General features: G+C 46.6%; 1 protein-coding gene across 7 annotated transcripts in view; it reads right to left on the minus strand.

Annotated features, from left to right (window-relative positions):
* Positions 1 to 15,224, minus strand: part of CHCHD6 (coiled-coil-helix-coiled-coil-helix domain containing 6) — a 210,216-nt gene that overhangs the window by 82,185 nt on the left and 112,807 nt on the right. For 6 of the 7 annotated variants that reach the window (XM_077822430.1, XM_077822429.1, XM_077822433.1 and 3 more), the window contains exon 7: positions 1,966 to 2,073. The exons of the other annotated variant lie outside the window; for it this stretch is intronic. In XM_077822430.1, coding sequence (XP_077678556.1) covers positions 1,966 to 2,073 — 108 coding nt within the window. The remainder of the gene's footprint in view (positions 1 to 1,965; positions 2,074 to 15,224) is intronic. 7 annotated transcript variants of the gene reach the window in all.

The raw sequence follows: 15,224 nt of genomic DNA on the forward strand, positions 1-15,224 counted from the left end.
TATGGTGCCTGCCTTCACAGACTAAGATCAATGACAAGGTAGGACACACTTGAGAGCTCATGGCACCCTCTTGCCCAGACTGTGCCGGGGGCGCAGGCAGCACTGCACAGGGTTAAAAACAAAACCAAAAGCAGCTGGTGAGGTGCCTACCACTGCCTCTCCCCTGCAAGAGGTGAGAGATCAACCCTTGTAAAGTGACAGAGATTGCCTGGGGGAAGCTGCATTACCAGTGTTATCTGCCGCTGCTTCACAGAACACCCCAAAGAGCAGAGAGTTTACACAGCAACTGAATTTCAGTTAGCCAGAGTTATCACAAATACCTTATCCCTGCTACAATAAATATTTTTTTCAAAATGAAAGCCGAGATCTCATCTACACACAAGTTGCACCAATTTAACTAAACAGGTTTAGATCAATAAACTAGAGGAATAAAACACAAAGGCAGTTCAGCTGATTACTGAGTTAAGACAGTCTTAAATTGATCTAAGAGTGCCTGCACAAGTGAATTTGCACTGATTTAACTAAATCTGTTTCGCAACCTTACTTAGGTAAATCAGTAGAACTTGTATTTAGACAAGGCCTTTGCTTTCACTCAAAAAAGGAGTCTCGTAGTTGTAAAGAAAACCTTAAAAAATTGAAGGAATGTAACCAATGCAGTAAAGTCTGCCTGAGTTTGTAAACAGCCTAAAACAATAGCTCTGAAAGGGGTGGACTGTGCCATCTATGAGGTGCCCAATAACTATTTAGATGCCAGGTCTGTTAACTATCCCACTACTGCTCAAAGCATGTCACGGATGGAGCAGGAAGATCACAGATCTGTATGATCTACTGCAAGTGAAAGCTGATTTTGGTGCTATAAACAGGTAGCATCTAGGAGGTTCCACCATTTCTCCCACCAGCCCTCAGTCTGACCTGTGGAGCTAAGAAATTAGAGGGGAAGAGCCTAGCCCAGGGGTCCGTGCAAACCCCATCAAAGGGGACGCTATCCTGGAGAGCCCAGTGGGACCCTAAGCCCGTGCCTGCCGTGCTCCCTGAAAGAAGAGGGTGCCTGGACTGCTCTGGTGGCGAACGAAAGCCTAAGCAGTTTCTTTCCTAGTTCCAGTGGCTGCTACTCATCCCTCTGTTCGAGGCTAGCGCAGGCTCAGGCAGACATCACTGTGCTGCTTCCTCTTGGATCACGTTTTTAATTGTTGTTTTTAAACCTGGAACCTGTGATTGTGACATCACCACATGACTGAGAGCTATGGCCACAAGCACCCGTTGTGCCTATGCCTTCATCTGTCCCTGCTCACGGGTGTTTCTGAACCCCCCCGAGAAGGAGCCACGCCTGAGGAGCCTAGTGGAATCCAACAGAATGTTATACTTCAGACACCTTTATAATATCCTGAGAGTGATATCCCATTTTGGCCTCTGAAGTACCTTCCCTCCCACCCCGCCCCCGTGGTTAGCTACAGCCAGTAGGCTCAGACTTCTCTGAGGAAGGTAGCATTCTAGCCTCCCCACTGGGCTGCTGTTGGTAAGACAGGGTGCTCAGCAAAAAGGGGTCTGGTGCAGTGACAAACCTGGGGCTCTCTTTAGAAAGGTTCAAGGCTCTGTTTTTTAAAAGGAAAAATAAATGTATTCTTTTAAAAAAGACTATGCTGGCTCCAGAGAAGGCTAGGCTCTTAGACCTTGTTTAATACATTGAGTTATAATTCCCACCAGTGTTACTGAAACAGTCAGATGGGACTCATCTACAGGGGCTGAGAGAAAGGACAGGAGGCAGGGTTGCAAGGTTAGGGGCTTGAACAATGCCCCAGGAAGAAAAATGAAGCATATCAATATGAAAGTCTAAATCCATAATCTATGCCCCCGTCTGCATATCGGGCAAGGTGTAAATCAACAGGTGGAAAGAGGAATAGCTGAGACTAGAAATAAAATAACTCATTAGTTTTGCCTCTCTCATCAAACTGGGGGAAAACAAACCTTTGCTTCTCTGCTGTCCAATGGGAAGGAAGGCTGTGTACACATGAAATCCAGGATTTCAGATCCTCCTCTCCCCCTCCCACTGAGTAAGCTAAATCAGGTCTTTGTCTGGAAAAGAAGGGAGAGGTTTTCTTAAATGAAACAAAGGGCATTTTTCTCTCTGCTATCCCTTGAGGTAAGCATGGAGCCAGAGAGATCTTGCTGCATTTCGACACACTGAGAGTTACCAGTTCCTATCTCTTTCCGTGTATTCCCTTTATTTAATAAATGAAATCTCATCAACTTATCCTTCTTCTATTATCACTGCTGACATCAATCTGATAATATTGGCTTGGCATGGAATCGTGCTATTATATGTCCTCCTGATATTTAATTTAAGAGAAACGTCTGCAGTGGGGTGAATATGTGAAACAAGCTTTTTATTACTGGCAGCAGTAAGGACGCTGGGAGTGAATTAGACATTCATCTTAGTCAGGACCAATCTAGTGGCTCAGAAGAGGTTTTCTCTTTAACCCTCTCTTGGCTGTTCAGCAGTGGCAGGTAACTGCTACTCCAGCCAACAGCTGTATTCATCTGTCTTGGCAAATTCACCTCTGTGTGAATATAAACCCAATGAAGAAGTGCAGAGTACCCGAGAGGTTAAAGCAAGATTCCTAAAGAATTTCCACCATAAATTCTGGGCTAGTAAAAAAGTGTTTGTCAGAATGTTTGTCAATTAATCAGACAGTAACACTTCCCCCTCCCCAACACATACACACTGAGACAGCCAGCTATTACAGGGATAGATTAAGGCAAGACCCTTGGGATCTAGGCCCCAGGGGCAGATGCAGGAACAAGGCAGAGCAACAGGCCACAGGGAAGTACCCCGCTGATTGCTAGTGGCAGGCAGTCTCCTTTAGGAGGAAGATCATGGACTCAGGATTGGGAGGTGGAGGGGAGGAGAGCCTTCTGCATCTGGGAGGAAGACAATAAGGCTATCTCTACACTACGCAACTTTTACAGACGTGCCGCTAAAAGGCGCGCAGTGTAACTGCTGTTTGTTGGCAAGAGAGAGCTCTTCTGCTGATAAAAAAAATTCCACCCCCAACGACCGGCAGCAGCTTTGTCCTGCCAACAAAGCGCTGTTCACACCAGCGCTTTTTGTTTGTAAAACTTTTGTCGCTTGGGGGGGTGGTGTTTTTTTTGAACGACCAAAGTTTTGCCAGCGAAGTTCCAGTGTAGACAAAGCCTAAGTATCTGCATGGTAACAGAAGGTTTAACTAAAAGAAGAGTCCACCATGGGGTAGCTCAAGGGTGGTTGTTACACAAAACTTTGGTAGAGGTAAGTGCCATTTAATCTTAAACTTATCCCTGGGGTTAGCTGCACTGAGAAAACAGGGCTGTAAATGCTGCAGTAACAGAGAATGGCAGGAGGATATTCTGTTCTAAAGATTAATGGAAACCATGCTCATTCCTCCTAGTCAGTCAGAGAAGGGAGACGAGTCCAGTCCCTGCCCACATAAACCTCTGTCTTTCCACCACAGAGTTGGTTCCTAACTTTCCTCAAGTTCATGAACTTTCAGATGAAGGATTTTGGTTCAGGCCCTGTTCTCCACCCTTCTGGGACAGAGTTCCCAACTCTGGAAGTCAGTTTATTTGCCCAACCGCCTCAAAAAAAAATCCCTAAACCCTACCAGTATTCGCCACTATTTTGTCCTGAAACTAAAAATACACCAGCGAAGTAAATATCTACCACTATCATTTTAGGACATAGCAGCCCCATAGGCCAGTGCAGGAGAGCAATTTCCTGGTGGTTACTATACACCAGGCAAACTAGTTGATTATTACAGAGGTCCCAGATGTAGTCAAAAGATGCCACGGAAGGTTGCTCTTTTACACTCTGGTGAACTGTATTCAGACTGAACTGTATACGGCAGTTACAAATGAGTTTGTGGGGGAGATGGGGTGGAATCTAAACCTAGACATTTTCATGCATTTACTCAGGAAAAGCCCAGGGCTGAGATATCAGGTGGTGTGGCAGGTCAGAAATGAGGTGCCCTGACAGAGCTGTATGACAGCCCAGGGCATAGATAGCTCGGGGTGTCGCAAGTCAGGATTGACATAAACTAGTGACTTGTGATAAAGGATACGTCTACACTCTGAGATAGGGCTGTGATGCCTAGCTTGCGCAGACATACTTGCGCTACTGAGCTGGTGTTCTAAAAACAGTCACGTAACTGAGGTAGCATGGCAGTGGCGAGCAGCAGCACAGGCTAGCTGTGCTAAGTACAAAGCAGCCTGAACTCTGCGGACACGTGCCTGGCACAGCTAGTCCATGCCACTCCTCACTGCTGCCTGTGCTACCTTGGCTACACTTCTACTTTTAGGGGGCTATCTTGAAGGGAGCAAGTGCTAGTATGTCTACAGCAGCTGGGAATCACACAGTGGGATGTTTTTGCATCACAAGACATGCTGTGGGTATTTTAGAGCGAGCATGTTGGTGCAATGGTCAGTTACTGTGGTATGTTGTGGTATGATATTGCACATATACAAAAACCTGTAAGTGGCTAGCTGAGCTGGAAAACTGCATTCTCCCTTTGATAGTATTTGGCTGTCACAGACAGCTTCTCTTTAACATGTTAGGAAAATAACTCTGGAGGAATACATCGAACAGGACAAAGAAAGGTTTCTTCTTTTCTGATTATCGCATCCTTATCACTGACAGCCATGACCTCGCTACTTGCTTTGGAATTCCCTGCCCCAGCATGGCAGTTCAATAATATAGCTAGAATTAAAAAGGGGATAGTCATTTGGTGGCTGATTTAGCAGGAATATTGAGTGGATGATCTAAGAGATCTTTTCCATCTCTGACTTCCATGATCCAATAATATTCTATTACAAATACTAAGATGAGGTACCTAAATCGTATGTTTCAGGAGCATAACCTCTGTGGTCAGGAAGAAAACACTCCTGCCCTTCCTCAAGTATTCAAGAACACTGTTCAACAGATCTGGTTTCACCTTCCTCCAAAGCTTCGGGATTGGACACTGCTGTGGATTAGTTACCATGCTGGGCAGAACTAAAGCCCAATCTGCTATGACAGTACTATGCTATGTCAAGTAAGAGGACAATGTGGACCAAAATAGAGAGGAACCACCCCTGGGACTTCTCATAAGGATAGCACCATTAACCTCGGTGTTCTAGTTAAATTCCAGCTCAGATAACTAAATTCTGCATCCTGGAGTTGCCTCTGCTGTTTCCATTGGATACAATATGCTGCTTTACTTCCTGTCAGCATAAACAGCTGTGCAGCACTGCAACTGAACAGCTGCTGCATTCCACCCCAGAGATAGCTGCATTTCAGTGGTGGGTGAAGCGACTGCAATATTCTAGTGGCACGGGAGTGCCACTATTGTTAAGGTTGCATTGTGCCACCTGTTTAAAGGTGGACCTTTCCAAGTTCTCTAAAAAGAACACCCATAGTTGGTTTCTTTGAAATTTAGTGTGCCTCAGGAGGGTGCAGGATAGCGTTAGTGACCAAAATTTGGAGTTATCTGAGCCAAGGTGTCATAAATATAAAGGGAAGGGTAAACCCCTTTGAAATCCCTCCTGGCCAGGGGAAAGCTCCTCTCACCTGTAAAGGGTTAAGAAGCTAAAGGTAACCTCGCTGGCACCTGACCAAAATGACCAATGAGGGGACAAGATACTTTCAAAAGCTGGGAGGAGGGAGAGAAACAAAGGGTCTGGGTCTGTCTGTATGCTGTGCTTGGCCAGGGATAGACCAGGAATGGAGTCTTAGAACTTTTAGTAAGTAATCTAGCTAGGTATGTGTTAGATTATGATTTCTTTAAATGGCTGAGAAAAGAATTGTGCTGAATAGAATAACTATTTCTGTCTGTGTATCTTTTTTGTAACTTAAGGTTTTGCCTAGAGGAGTTCTCTATGTTTTTGAATCTAATTACCCTGTAAGATATCTACCATCCTGATTTTACAGGGGGGATTTCTTTATTTCTATTTACTTCTATTTTCTATTAAAAGTCTTCTTGTAAAAAACTGAATGCTTTTTCATTGTTCTCAGATCCAAGGGTTTGGGTCTGTGGTCACCTATGCAAATTGGTGAGGCTTTTTATCCAACATTTCCCAGGAAAGGGGGGGTGCAAGTGTTGGGAGGATTGTTCATTGTTCTTAAGATCCAAGGGTCTGGGTCTGTAGTCGCCTAGGCAAATTGGTGAGGCTTTTTTACCAAACCTTGTCCAGGAAGTGGGGTGCAAGGTTTTGGGAAGTATTCTGGGGGGAAAGATGCGTCCAAACAGCTCTTCCCCAGTAACCAGTATTAGTTTGGTGGTGGTAGCGGCCATTCCAAGGACCACGGGTGGAATACTTTGTACCTTGGGGAAGTTTTGACCTAAGCTGATAAAGATAAGCTTAGGAGGTTTTTCATGCAGGTCCCCACATCTGTACCCTAGAGTTCAGAGTGGGGGAGGAACCTTGACATGGTGGCATAGTGGTGGGATTAACCTGAAATCATTTTGAGATCCAGTTGAGATTTTTTGAACTAGAAATACAGATTTTAAAAAGGAATTTTTTTTTTCCTTTGGAAAGCAGCTGAAACTGAAAGCTGAAACTGTGGCCAAGCAGAGACAAAAGGGGATTATCTTTGTGAATTGCAGGTTTTCTTTGCCTGGAGGCAGGGTACTTAACTCCTGCAGGGAAATTCACAGTCTTCCAACCCAGAGGTTTTTTTTTTTTCTTTTCTTCCTAAAAGTAAATAGGGGGTGTGTGTTCTACCCATTTGCTTTTTCTTTGGGCTGGATAAGCAGGTTTCCAAGTAGTTGGAATTTTTTTGCTTTAAGTTGGGCCCAGAGCAGAGACAAGGGAATTGTCTTTTTCTGTAGGCTGACAATCACTATCAGAGAATAGGTATTCTATTCCAGCACAGCAAAATTTTACAGCCAAGTTTTGTTTGTTTATTTCTAAACCTCGGGTGTAAAGTTAGTTAAAAACAGAGAGGTTAGAATGACCAAATCCTCAGCTCGACTACAGCTGGAATTAGCCAAATTTCAGGCTGAGGAAAGACAAAGGGAACATGAAAGACAGATAGAACTCATGCAGCTGAAGAAGGAACAAGAAAGGGAGGCAGCGAGAGAAGCAGAACAACACCAAGCGGCTGCTCACAGGAGAGCTATGGAAGCGAGGGACAAAGAACTGGAGGAGAAGGAAAAAGAGAGGAAGTATGTGGAGGAGATGGAGAAGATAAAGGCTCAGCAGAATATCCCAACAAACCCTAGTAATCCTTCTCCAAGTACCACTTCCCATCCCAGAAAGTTCCCCACCTACAAGGCAGGCGATGATACTGAGGCCTTCCTAGAAAACTTCGAAAGGGCCTGCCTTGGGTACAACATCTCTACTGACCAATACATGGTAGAGCTGAGGCCTCAGCTCAGTGGACCCTTAGCTGAGGTGGCAGCTGAAATGCCTAAAGAACACATGAACAAGTATGAACTGTTTAAATCCAAGGCGAGAGTCAGAATGGGGATAACACCCGAGCAGTCTCGTCGGAGGTTCAGAGCCCTAAGGTGGAAACCAGACATGTCATTTACCCGACATGCCTACCACATTGTGAAACATTGGGATGCCTGGATATCAGGAGCAAGTGTTGAATCTCCAGTAAATTTGCCCTTCCTAATGCAAATGGAACAATTCTTAGAGGGTGTTCCTGAGGAAATAGAAAGATACATCCTAGATGGGAAACCCAAAACTGTAATCGAGGCAGGAGAGATTGGAGCCAGATGGATGGAGGTGGCAGAGAAGAAGAAAACTGGTCGCAGTTGGAGCGGAGACCAGAAGGGACCACCCCAGACCACACCCTATTACCGGGGGCCGCCCAAGGCCCCACCTACCTCCCAAAGAACCCTCCAGACCCCTTATCGTCCTGCCACCCCGTTCTCCAGCAACCCTCCTCGCCCCAGTGACCCGTCAGCTGGACGATGTTTTAAATGTAACGAGCTGGGGCATGTAAAGGCCAACTGCCCCAAGAACCCCAACAAATTACAGTTCATTACACCGGAATCACACCAGAGGTCCACAGGCCCAGATACCTCCCAGATACCCTTGGAGCGGAGGGAAACTGTGAGTGTGGGCGGGAAGAAGGTCACCGCGTGGAGGGACACCGGAGCACAAGTGTCAGCTATCCATGCTTCCTTAGTGGACCCCAATTTAATCAACCCAGAGATCCAAGTGACGATTCAACCCTTCAAGTCCAACTCTTTCAATTTGCCTACAGCCAAGTTGCCTGTCCAGTACAAGGGCTGGTCAGGAATGTGGACTTTTGCAGTCTATGATGATTATCCCATCCCCATGCTGTTGGGGGAAGACTTGGCCAATCATGTGAAGCAGGCCAAGAGGGTGGGAATGGTCACCCGCAGCCAGGCTAAACAAGCCGTGAGGCCTAGCTCTGTTCCGGAAACTTCTATCAGGACCCAGTCAGAGGTGATGGACCCGGACCCCAGACAATGTCTGCAACAGCAGTAGTGGATCCAGTCCCAGAGACCCAGACGGAACCAGTCCCAGAACCGGAACCAGCCGAACAACCAACACCAGACCCCGTGCCAGCACTGAATCCAGTACTTGCAACCTCAACACCAGAGGGCCCCACCGAACCTGAACTGGCAGCAGCCGATAACCCTACACAAGAGGCTCAGCCGGAGCCTGAATCCCAACATAGTGCACCAGCGGAGAGCGGTTCACAGTCAACAGAAACAGCTCCATCCCCTATATCGCTTCCAGAGGGACCAAGCCTAGGTCCACAATCCAATGAGGAACTGATGTCCCCAGCATCAAGGGAACAGTTCCAGACCGAACAGGAAGCAGATGAAAGCCTCCAGAGAGCTTGGACGGCGGCACGGAGCAACCCACCGCCTCTCAGCTCTTCTAATCGATCCAGGTTTGTTGTAGAAAGAGGACTTTTATACAAGGAAACTCTTTCTGGTGGACACCAGGAAGACTGGCATCCTCAGAGACAGTTGGTAGTTCCAACTAAATACCGGGCCAAGCTCTTGAGCTTAGCCCACGATCACTCTAGTGGCCATGTTGGGGTGAACAGGACCAAAGACCGTTTGGGGGGGTCATTCCACTGGGAGGGAATGGGCAAGGATGTTTCTACCTATGTCCAGTCTTGTGAGGTGTGCCAAAGAGTGGGAAAACCCCAAGACCAGGTCAAAGCCCCTCTACAACCACTCCCCATCATTGAAGTTCCATTTCAGCGAGTAGCTGTGGATATTCTGGGTCCTTTTCCGAAAAAGACAGCCAGAGGAAAGCAGTACATACTGACTTTCATGGATTTTGCCACCCGATGGCCGGAAGCAGTAGCTCTAAGCAACACCAGGGCTAAAAGTGTATGCCAGGCACTAGCAGACATTTTTGCCAGGGTAGGTTGGCCCTCCGACATCCTCACAGATGCAGGGACTAATTTCCTGGCAGGAACTATGAAAAACCTTTGGGAAGCTCATGGGGTAAATCACTTGGTTGCCACTCCTTACCACCATCAAACAAATGGCATGGTGGAGAAGTTTAATGGAACTTTGGGGGCCATGATACGTAAATTCGTAAATGAGCACTCCAATGATTGGGACCTAGTGTTGCAGCAGTTGCTCTTTGCCTACAGAGCTGTACCACATCCCAGTTTAGGGTTTTCCCCATTTGAACTTGCATATGGCCGTGAGGTTAAGGGGCCATTGCAGTTGGTGAAGCAGCAATGGGAGGGATTTACACCTTCTCCAGGAACTAACATTCTGGACTTTGTAACCAACCTACAAAACACCCTCCGAACCTCTTTAGCCCTTGCTAAAGAAAACTTACAGGATGCTCAAAAAGAGCAAAAAGCCTGGTATGATAAACATGCCAGAGAGCGTTCCTTCAAAGTAGGAGACCAGGTCATGGTCTTAAGGGCGCTCCAGGCCCATAAAATCGAAGCATCGTGGGAAGGGCCATTCATGGTCCAGGAGCGCCTGGGAGCTGTTAATTATCTCATAGCATTCCCCACCTCCAACCGAAAGCCTAAGGTGTACCATATTAATTCTCTAAAGCCCTTTTATTCCAGAGAATTAAAGGTTTGTCAGTTTACAGCCCAGGGAGAAGATGATGCTGAGTGGCCTGAAGGTGTCTACTACGAAGGGAAACGTGCTGGTGGTGTGGAAGAGGTGAACCTCTCCATGACCCTTGGGCGTATGCAGCGACAGCAGATCCAGGAGCTGTGCACTAGCTACGCGCCAACGTTCTCAGCCACCCCAGGACTGACTGAACGGGCATACCACTCCATTGACACAGGTAATGCTCACCCAATTAGGGTCCAACCTTACCGGGTGTCTCCTCAAGCTAAAACTGCTATAGAACGGGAGATCCAGGATATGTTACAGATGGGTGTAATCCGCCCCTCTGAAAGTGCATGGGCATCTCCAGTGGTTCTAGTTCCCAAACCAGATGGGGAAATACGTTTTTGCGTGGACTACCGTAAGCTAAATGCTGTAACTCGCCCAGACAACTATCCAATGCCACGCACAGATGAACTGTTAGAGAAACTGGGACGGGCCCAGTTCATCTCTACCTTGGACTTAACAAAGGGGTACTGGCAGGTACTGCTAGATGAATCTGCCAAGGAAAGGTCAGCCTTCATCACACATCTCGGGCTGTATGAATTTAATGTACTCCCTTTCGGGCTGCGAAATGCACCCGCCACTTTCCAAAGACTTGTAGATGGTCTCCTAGCGGGATTAGGAGAATATGCAGTCGCCTACCTTGACGATGTGGCCATATTTTCGGATTCCTGGGCAGACCACCTGGAACATCTACAAAAAGTCCTTGAGCGCATAAGGGAGGCAGGACTAACTGTTAAGGCTAAGAAGTGTCAAATAGGCCTAAACAGAGTGACTTACCTTGGACACCAGGTGGGTCAAGGAACTATCAGCCCCCTACAGGCCAAAGTGGATGCTATCCAAAAGTGGCCTGTCCCAAAGTCAAAGAAACAGGTTCAATCCTTCTTAGGCTTGGCCGGTTATTACAGACGATTTGTACCGCACTACAGCCAAATCGCTGCCCCACTGACAGACCTAACCAAAAAGAAACAGCCAAATGCTGTTCAGTGGACCGGAAAGTGTCAGAAGGCCTTTAACAAGCTTAAAGCGACACTCATGTCTGACCCTGTACTAAGGGTCCCAGACTTTGACAAACCGTTCCTAGTAACCACAGATGCATCCGAGCGTGGTGTGGGAGCAGTTTTAATGCAGAAAGGATCTGATCAAGAATTCCACCCTGTAGTGTTTCTCAGCAAAAAACTGTCTGAGAGGGAAAGCAACTGGTCAGTCACTGAAAAAGAATGTTATGCCATTGTCTACGCTCTGGAAAAGCTACGCCCATATGTTTGGGGACGGCGTTTCCACCTGCAAACCGACCATGCTGCACTGAAGTGGCTTCACACCGTCAAGGAAACTAACAAAAAACTTCTTCGGTGGAGTTTAGCTCTCCAAGATTTTGATTTCGACATCCAACACATCTCAGGAGCTTCTAACAAAGTGGCTGATGCACTCTCCCGTGAAAGTTTCCCAGAGTCAACTGGTTAAAATCGTCCTTGAGATGTGGAAAATATTGTTAGTCTTTATGTACTTGGTAGTATATTTAGAGATGCATGTGTCTTATTAACTCTGTTTTTCCTAGAGCTCCAGGAAGAAATCCCAGCCAGTGTTTCACCCTAGCTGAGATTTGGGGGGCGTGTCATAAATATAAAGGGAAGGGTAAACCCCTTTGAAATCCCTCCTGGCCAGGGGAAAGCTCCTCTCACCTGTAAAGGGTTAAGAAGCTAAAGGTAACCTCGCTGGCACCTGACCAAAATGACCAATGAGGGGACAAGATACTTTCAAAAGCTGGGAGGAGGGAGAGAAACAAAGGGTCTGGGTCTGTCTGTATGCTGTGCTTGGCCAGGGATAGACCAGGAATGGAGTCTTAGAACTTTTAGTAAGTAATCTAGCTAGGTATGTGTTAGATTATGATTTCTTTAAATGGCTGAGAAAAGAATTGTGCTGAATAGAATAACTATTTCTGTCTGTGTATCTTTTTTGTAACTTAAGGTTTTGCCTAGAGGAGTTCTCTATGTTTTTGAATCTAATTACCCTGTAAGATATCTACCATCCTGATTTTACAGGGGGGATTTCTTTATTTCTATTTACTTCTATTTTCTATTAAAAGTCTTCTTGTAAAAAACTGAATGCTTTTTCATTGTTCTCAGATCCAAGGGTTTGGGTCTGTGGTCACCTATGCAAATTGGTGAGGCTTTTTATCCAACATTTCCCAGGAAAGGGGGGGTGCAAGTGTTGGGAGGATTGTTCATTGTTCTTAAGATCCAAGGGTCTGGGTCTGTAGTCACCTAGGCAAATTGGTGAGGCTTTTTTACCAAACCTTGTCCAGGAAGTGGGGTGCAAGGTTTTGGGAAGTATTCTGGGGGGAAAGACGCGTCCAAACAGCTCTTCCCCAGTAACCAGTATTAGTTTGGTGGTGGTAGCGGCCATTCCAAGGACCACGGGTGGAATACTTTGTACCTTGGGGAAGTTTTGACCTAAGCTGATAAAGATAAGCTTAGGAGGTTTTTCATGCAGGTCCCCACATCTGTACCCTAGAGTTCAGAGTGGGGGAGGAACCTTGACACAAGGGTTCCAGACATATAAGACCCCATAAATAGCCACTTAAAAAAAAACCAAAAAACTGTAGGTGAGGTTTTGTTTTCTGGTATTTTGCACAGAGCTAGAGATCAAACTATTGATGTGATGCAGGTCAAAAAGGTCTCAACCTGTCACGTTTTACCCAAGTTAGTGTATGGTACCCACCAGCGGCACCAACTTTTAACGTGTCGTGGAGTACTCGACCCCCACCCGCAGCTCTGTCCCAGGCCCCACCCCCACTCCACCTCTTCCCCCAAGCCCCCGCTCCCACCCCGCCTCTTCTCACCCCCTCACCTCAGCACCTCCTGCCCACTGCGGAACAGCTGATCTGCAGCAGGAAGGAGGTGTTGGAGGGAGGGGGAGAGGCTGATCCACGGGGCCGCCAGCGGATGGGAGGTGCTGGGGGGACGGGAGCTGGCTGCCGGTGGGTGCTCTGCAGCCACCATTTTTCCCCCATGGGCACTTCAGCTTTGGAGCACCCATGGAGTCGGCGCCTACGGTACCCACTAAATGTTTCGGGAATCCAACTTGAAGAAAATGTACACTTCTTATATTGCACATGCATCAGTACAGAAAAACAGCTAGAGGAGTTTCCATGCCCACAATTTTATATGGTTTAAACTTGACTCTTGTAAGCGCCTCTCTAAAATCTGCTGTTTGCAGTGTTGTTGTAGACATGTTAGTCCCAGGAGATTAAAGAGACAAGGTGGGTGAGGTAATATCTTTTATTGGTGAAAGAAACAAACGGATTTCTGAGTTATAGGCCTCCCAAAGACAGCTTTCCTTCTGCTACCTTGTACTATTAAACTCAGGGTATGTCTACACTGCAATCGGACACCCACTGAAGGCCTATGCCAGCTGACTCGGGCTCACGTGTCTGTTTAATTGCAGTGTAGACTTTCTGGATCAGGCTATAGCTGAAGCTCTGGGACCTCCCACCTCCTAGGGTCCTACAGCCCAGGCTACAGATAGAGCCCGGACATCTACACTGCAATTAAACAGTCCCACAGCTCAAGTCAGCTGGCATGGGTCAGCCGTGGGTTTTTAACTGCAGTGCAGACATACTGCCAGAGGTACTCATGACTGTATGAATTACAGACCTCTTGATAACTGTGAACTCACCCCTCAATTAACATATCTAAGGATAAGTTAATCACAAACCTCCAGCTAAGACAAAAGGAGTTTTGGACTTAGGGAATGTCTCCACAGCAAAAAAAAGAGACTAGCAATAGAGAGCCTTAGAATCCAGGTCAACTGCCTTGGGCTAGGAGGCTCACACTGCAGAGGTAAAAATAGCAGTGTAGACATTCAGGCTCGGACTGGAGCCTGGCTTGAAACCCAACAAGAGGGAAGGATCTTGGAGCCTGGGCTCCAGCCTAAGCATCTACACTGCAATTTTTAATACCCAATAATAATACATAGCCCCTGTACTAAAGAGCTTTAACAACATTAAACTTCACAAATACCTCTTTGAGGCAGGTAGTCTCCCTATTTCACAAATGATGAACCTCACTGCTTAAGTTTAACTGACTTGCCCAAAGTCACGAAGTCTGAGTTCAAGGCCAGAAATTATAATTTAGTCTGATCCCCTGTATATCACAGTCCAACACCATCACCCAGCACCCACATACTAAGCCCAACAACTGAAATGAGACCAGAGTATTACAGCCCACAGCATACTAAACTACTGTGTGCCACAGGCAGAGAACAGAAGAGACTGAGGGTGCACCAATGCCCAAGGCCCCTGCAATTGCAGGCAACTGACAGAGATATACAGATAATTCCAGCAAGTGACCCATATGCCATACGAAAAACCTCCCAGGTCACTGCCAGTCTGGCCTGGGGGGAAATTCCTTCCTGACTCCACATATGGTGATCAGTTAGACCCTGAGCATGTGAGCAAGAATCAGCCAACTCAGCATGTGAGACACAGAAAGCTTGGTGCCACCTCAGAGCCCTGACCCACGCCATCCAGCAACCCATCACCAGCCATGGCCATATCTGATGCTTCAGACAAAGGAGACCAAGAAAACCCAGAGTACATTGCCAGAGGGCAGGGGAGAGAGGGGAGAAGGGAAATGACCCTTTCTGACTCCTCCAGATGACCAGCTGAAGCCCTGAAACATGAGCTTTTAGAAATATAAAACTCAAACCAGAAGGGACAAAACTGGGACCAGAACTGACAGTTCTGGACTACCATAATGTACTCAGCCAAATACTGTATATCATACTACTTCCCGTACTCTAACTTGTTTTCTTAACCTCACTAAACAAGCAGTCATTCTCCATTTCACTGATGAGTGCCCCTAGAAGGTTTCAATTTATATCTCAGGCTGTTTTGCTAGACAAAGTCCAAGTAACTTCAATGACTGACCGATATAATCTTTACAAGTATGGATAACTTCAATGACTGACCGATATAATCTTTACAAGTATGGATACTTATGTTATCTGTTGAATGCCAGTACTCTCAAAACTGCACAAAAAGGAGGATGACATGGCCCCATCCCATTGAGCCTGCAAATTAGGTAACTATTCATCTCTACTGGCATTTTGCATGGCAGATGGCAAGTT

Source organism: Eretmochelys imbricata, chromosome 7, assembly GCF_965152235.1.
Source record: "Eretmochelys imbricata isolate rEreImb1 chromosome 7, rEreImb1.hap1, whole genome shotgun sequence".
In the NCBI taxonomy this organism is placed as follows: Eukaryota; Metazoa; Chordata; order Testudines; family Cheloniidae; genus Eretmochelys; species Eretmochelys imbricata.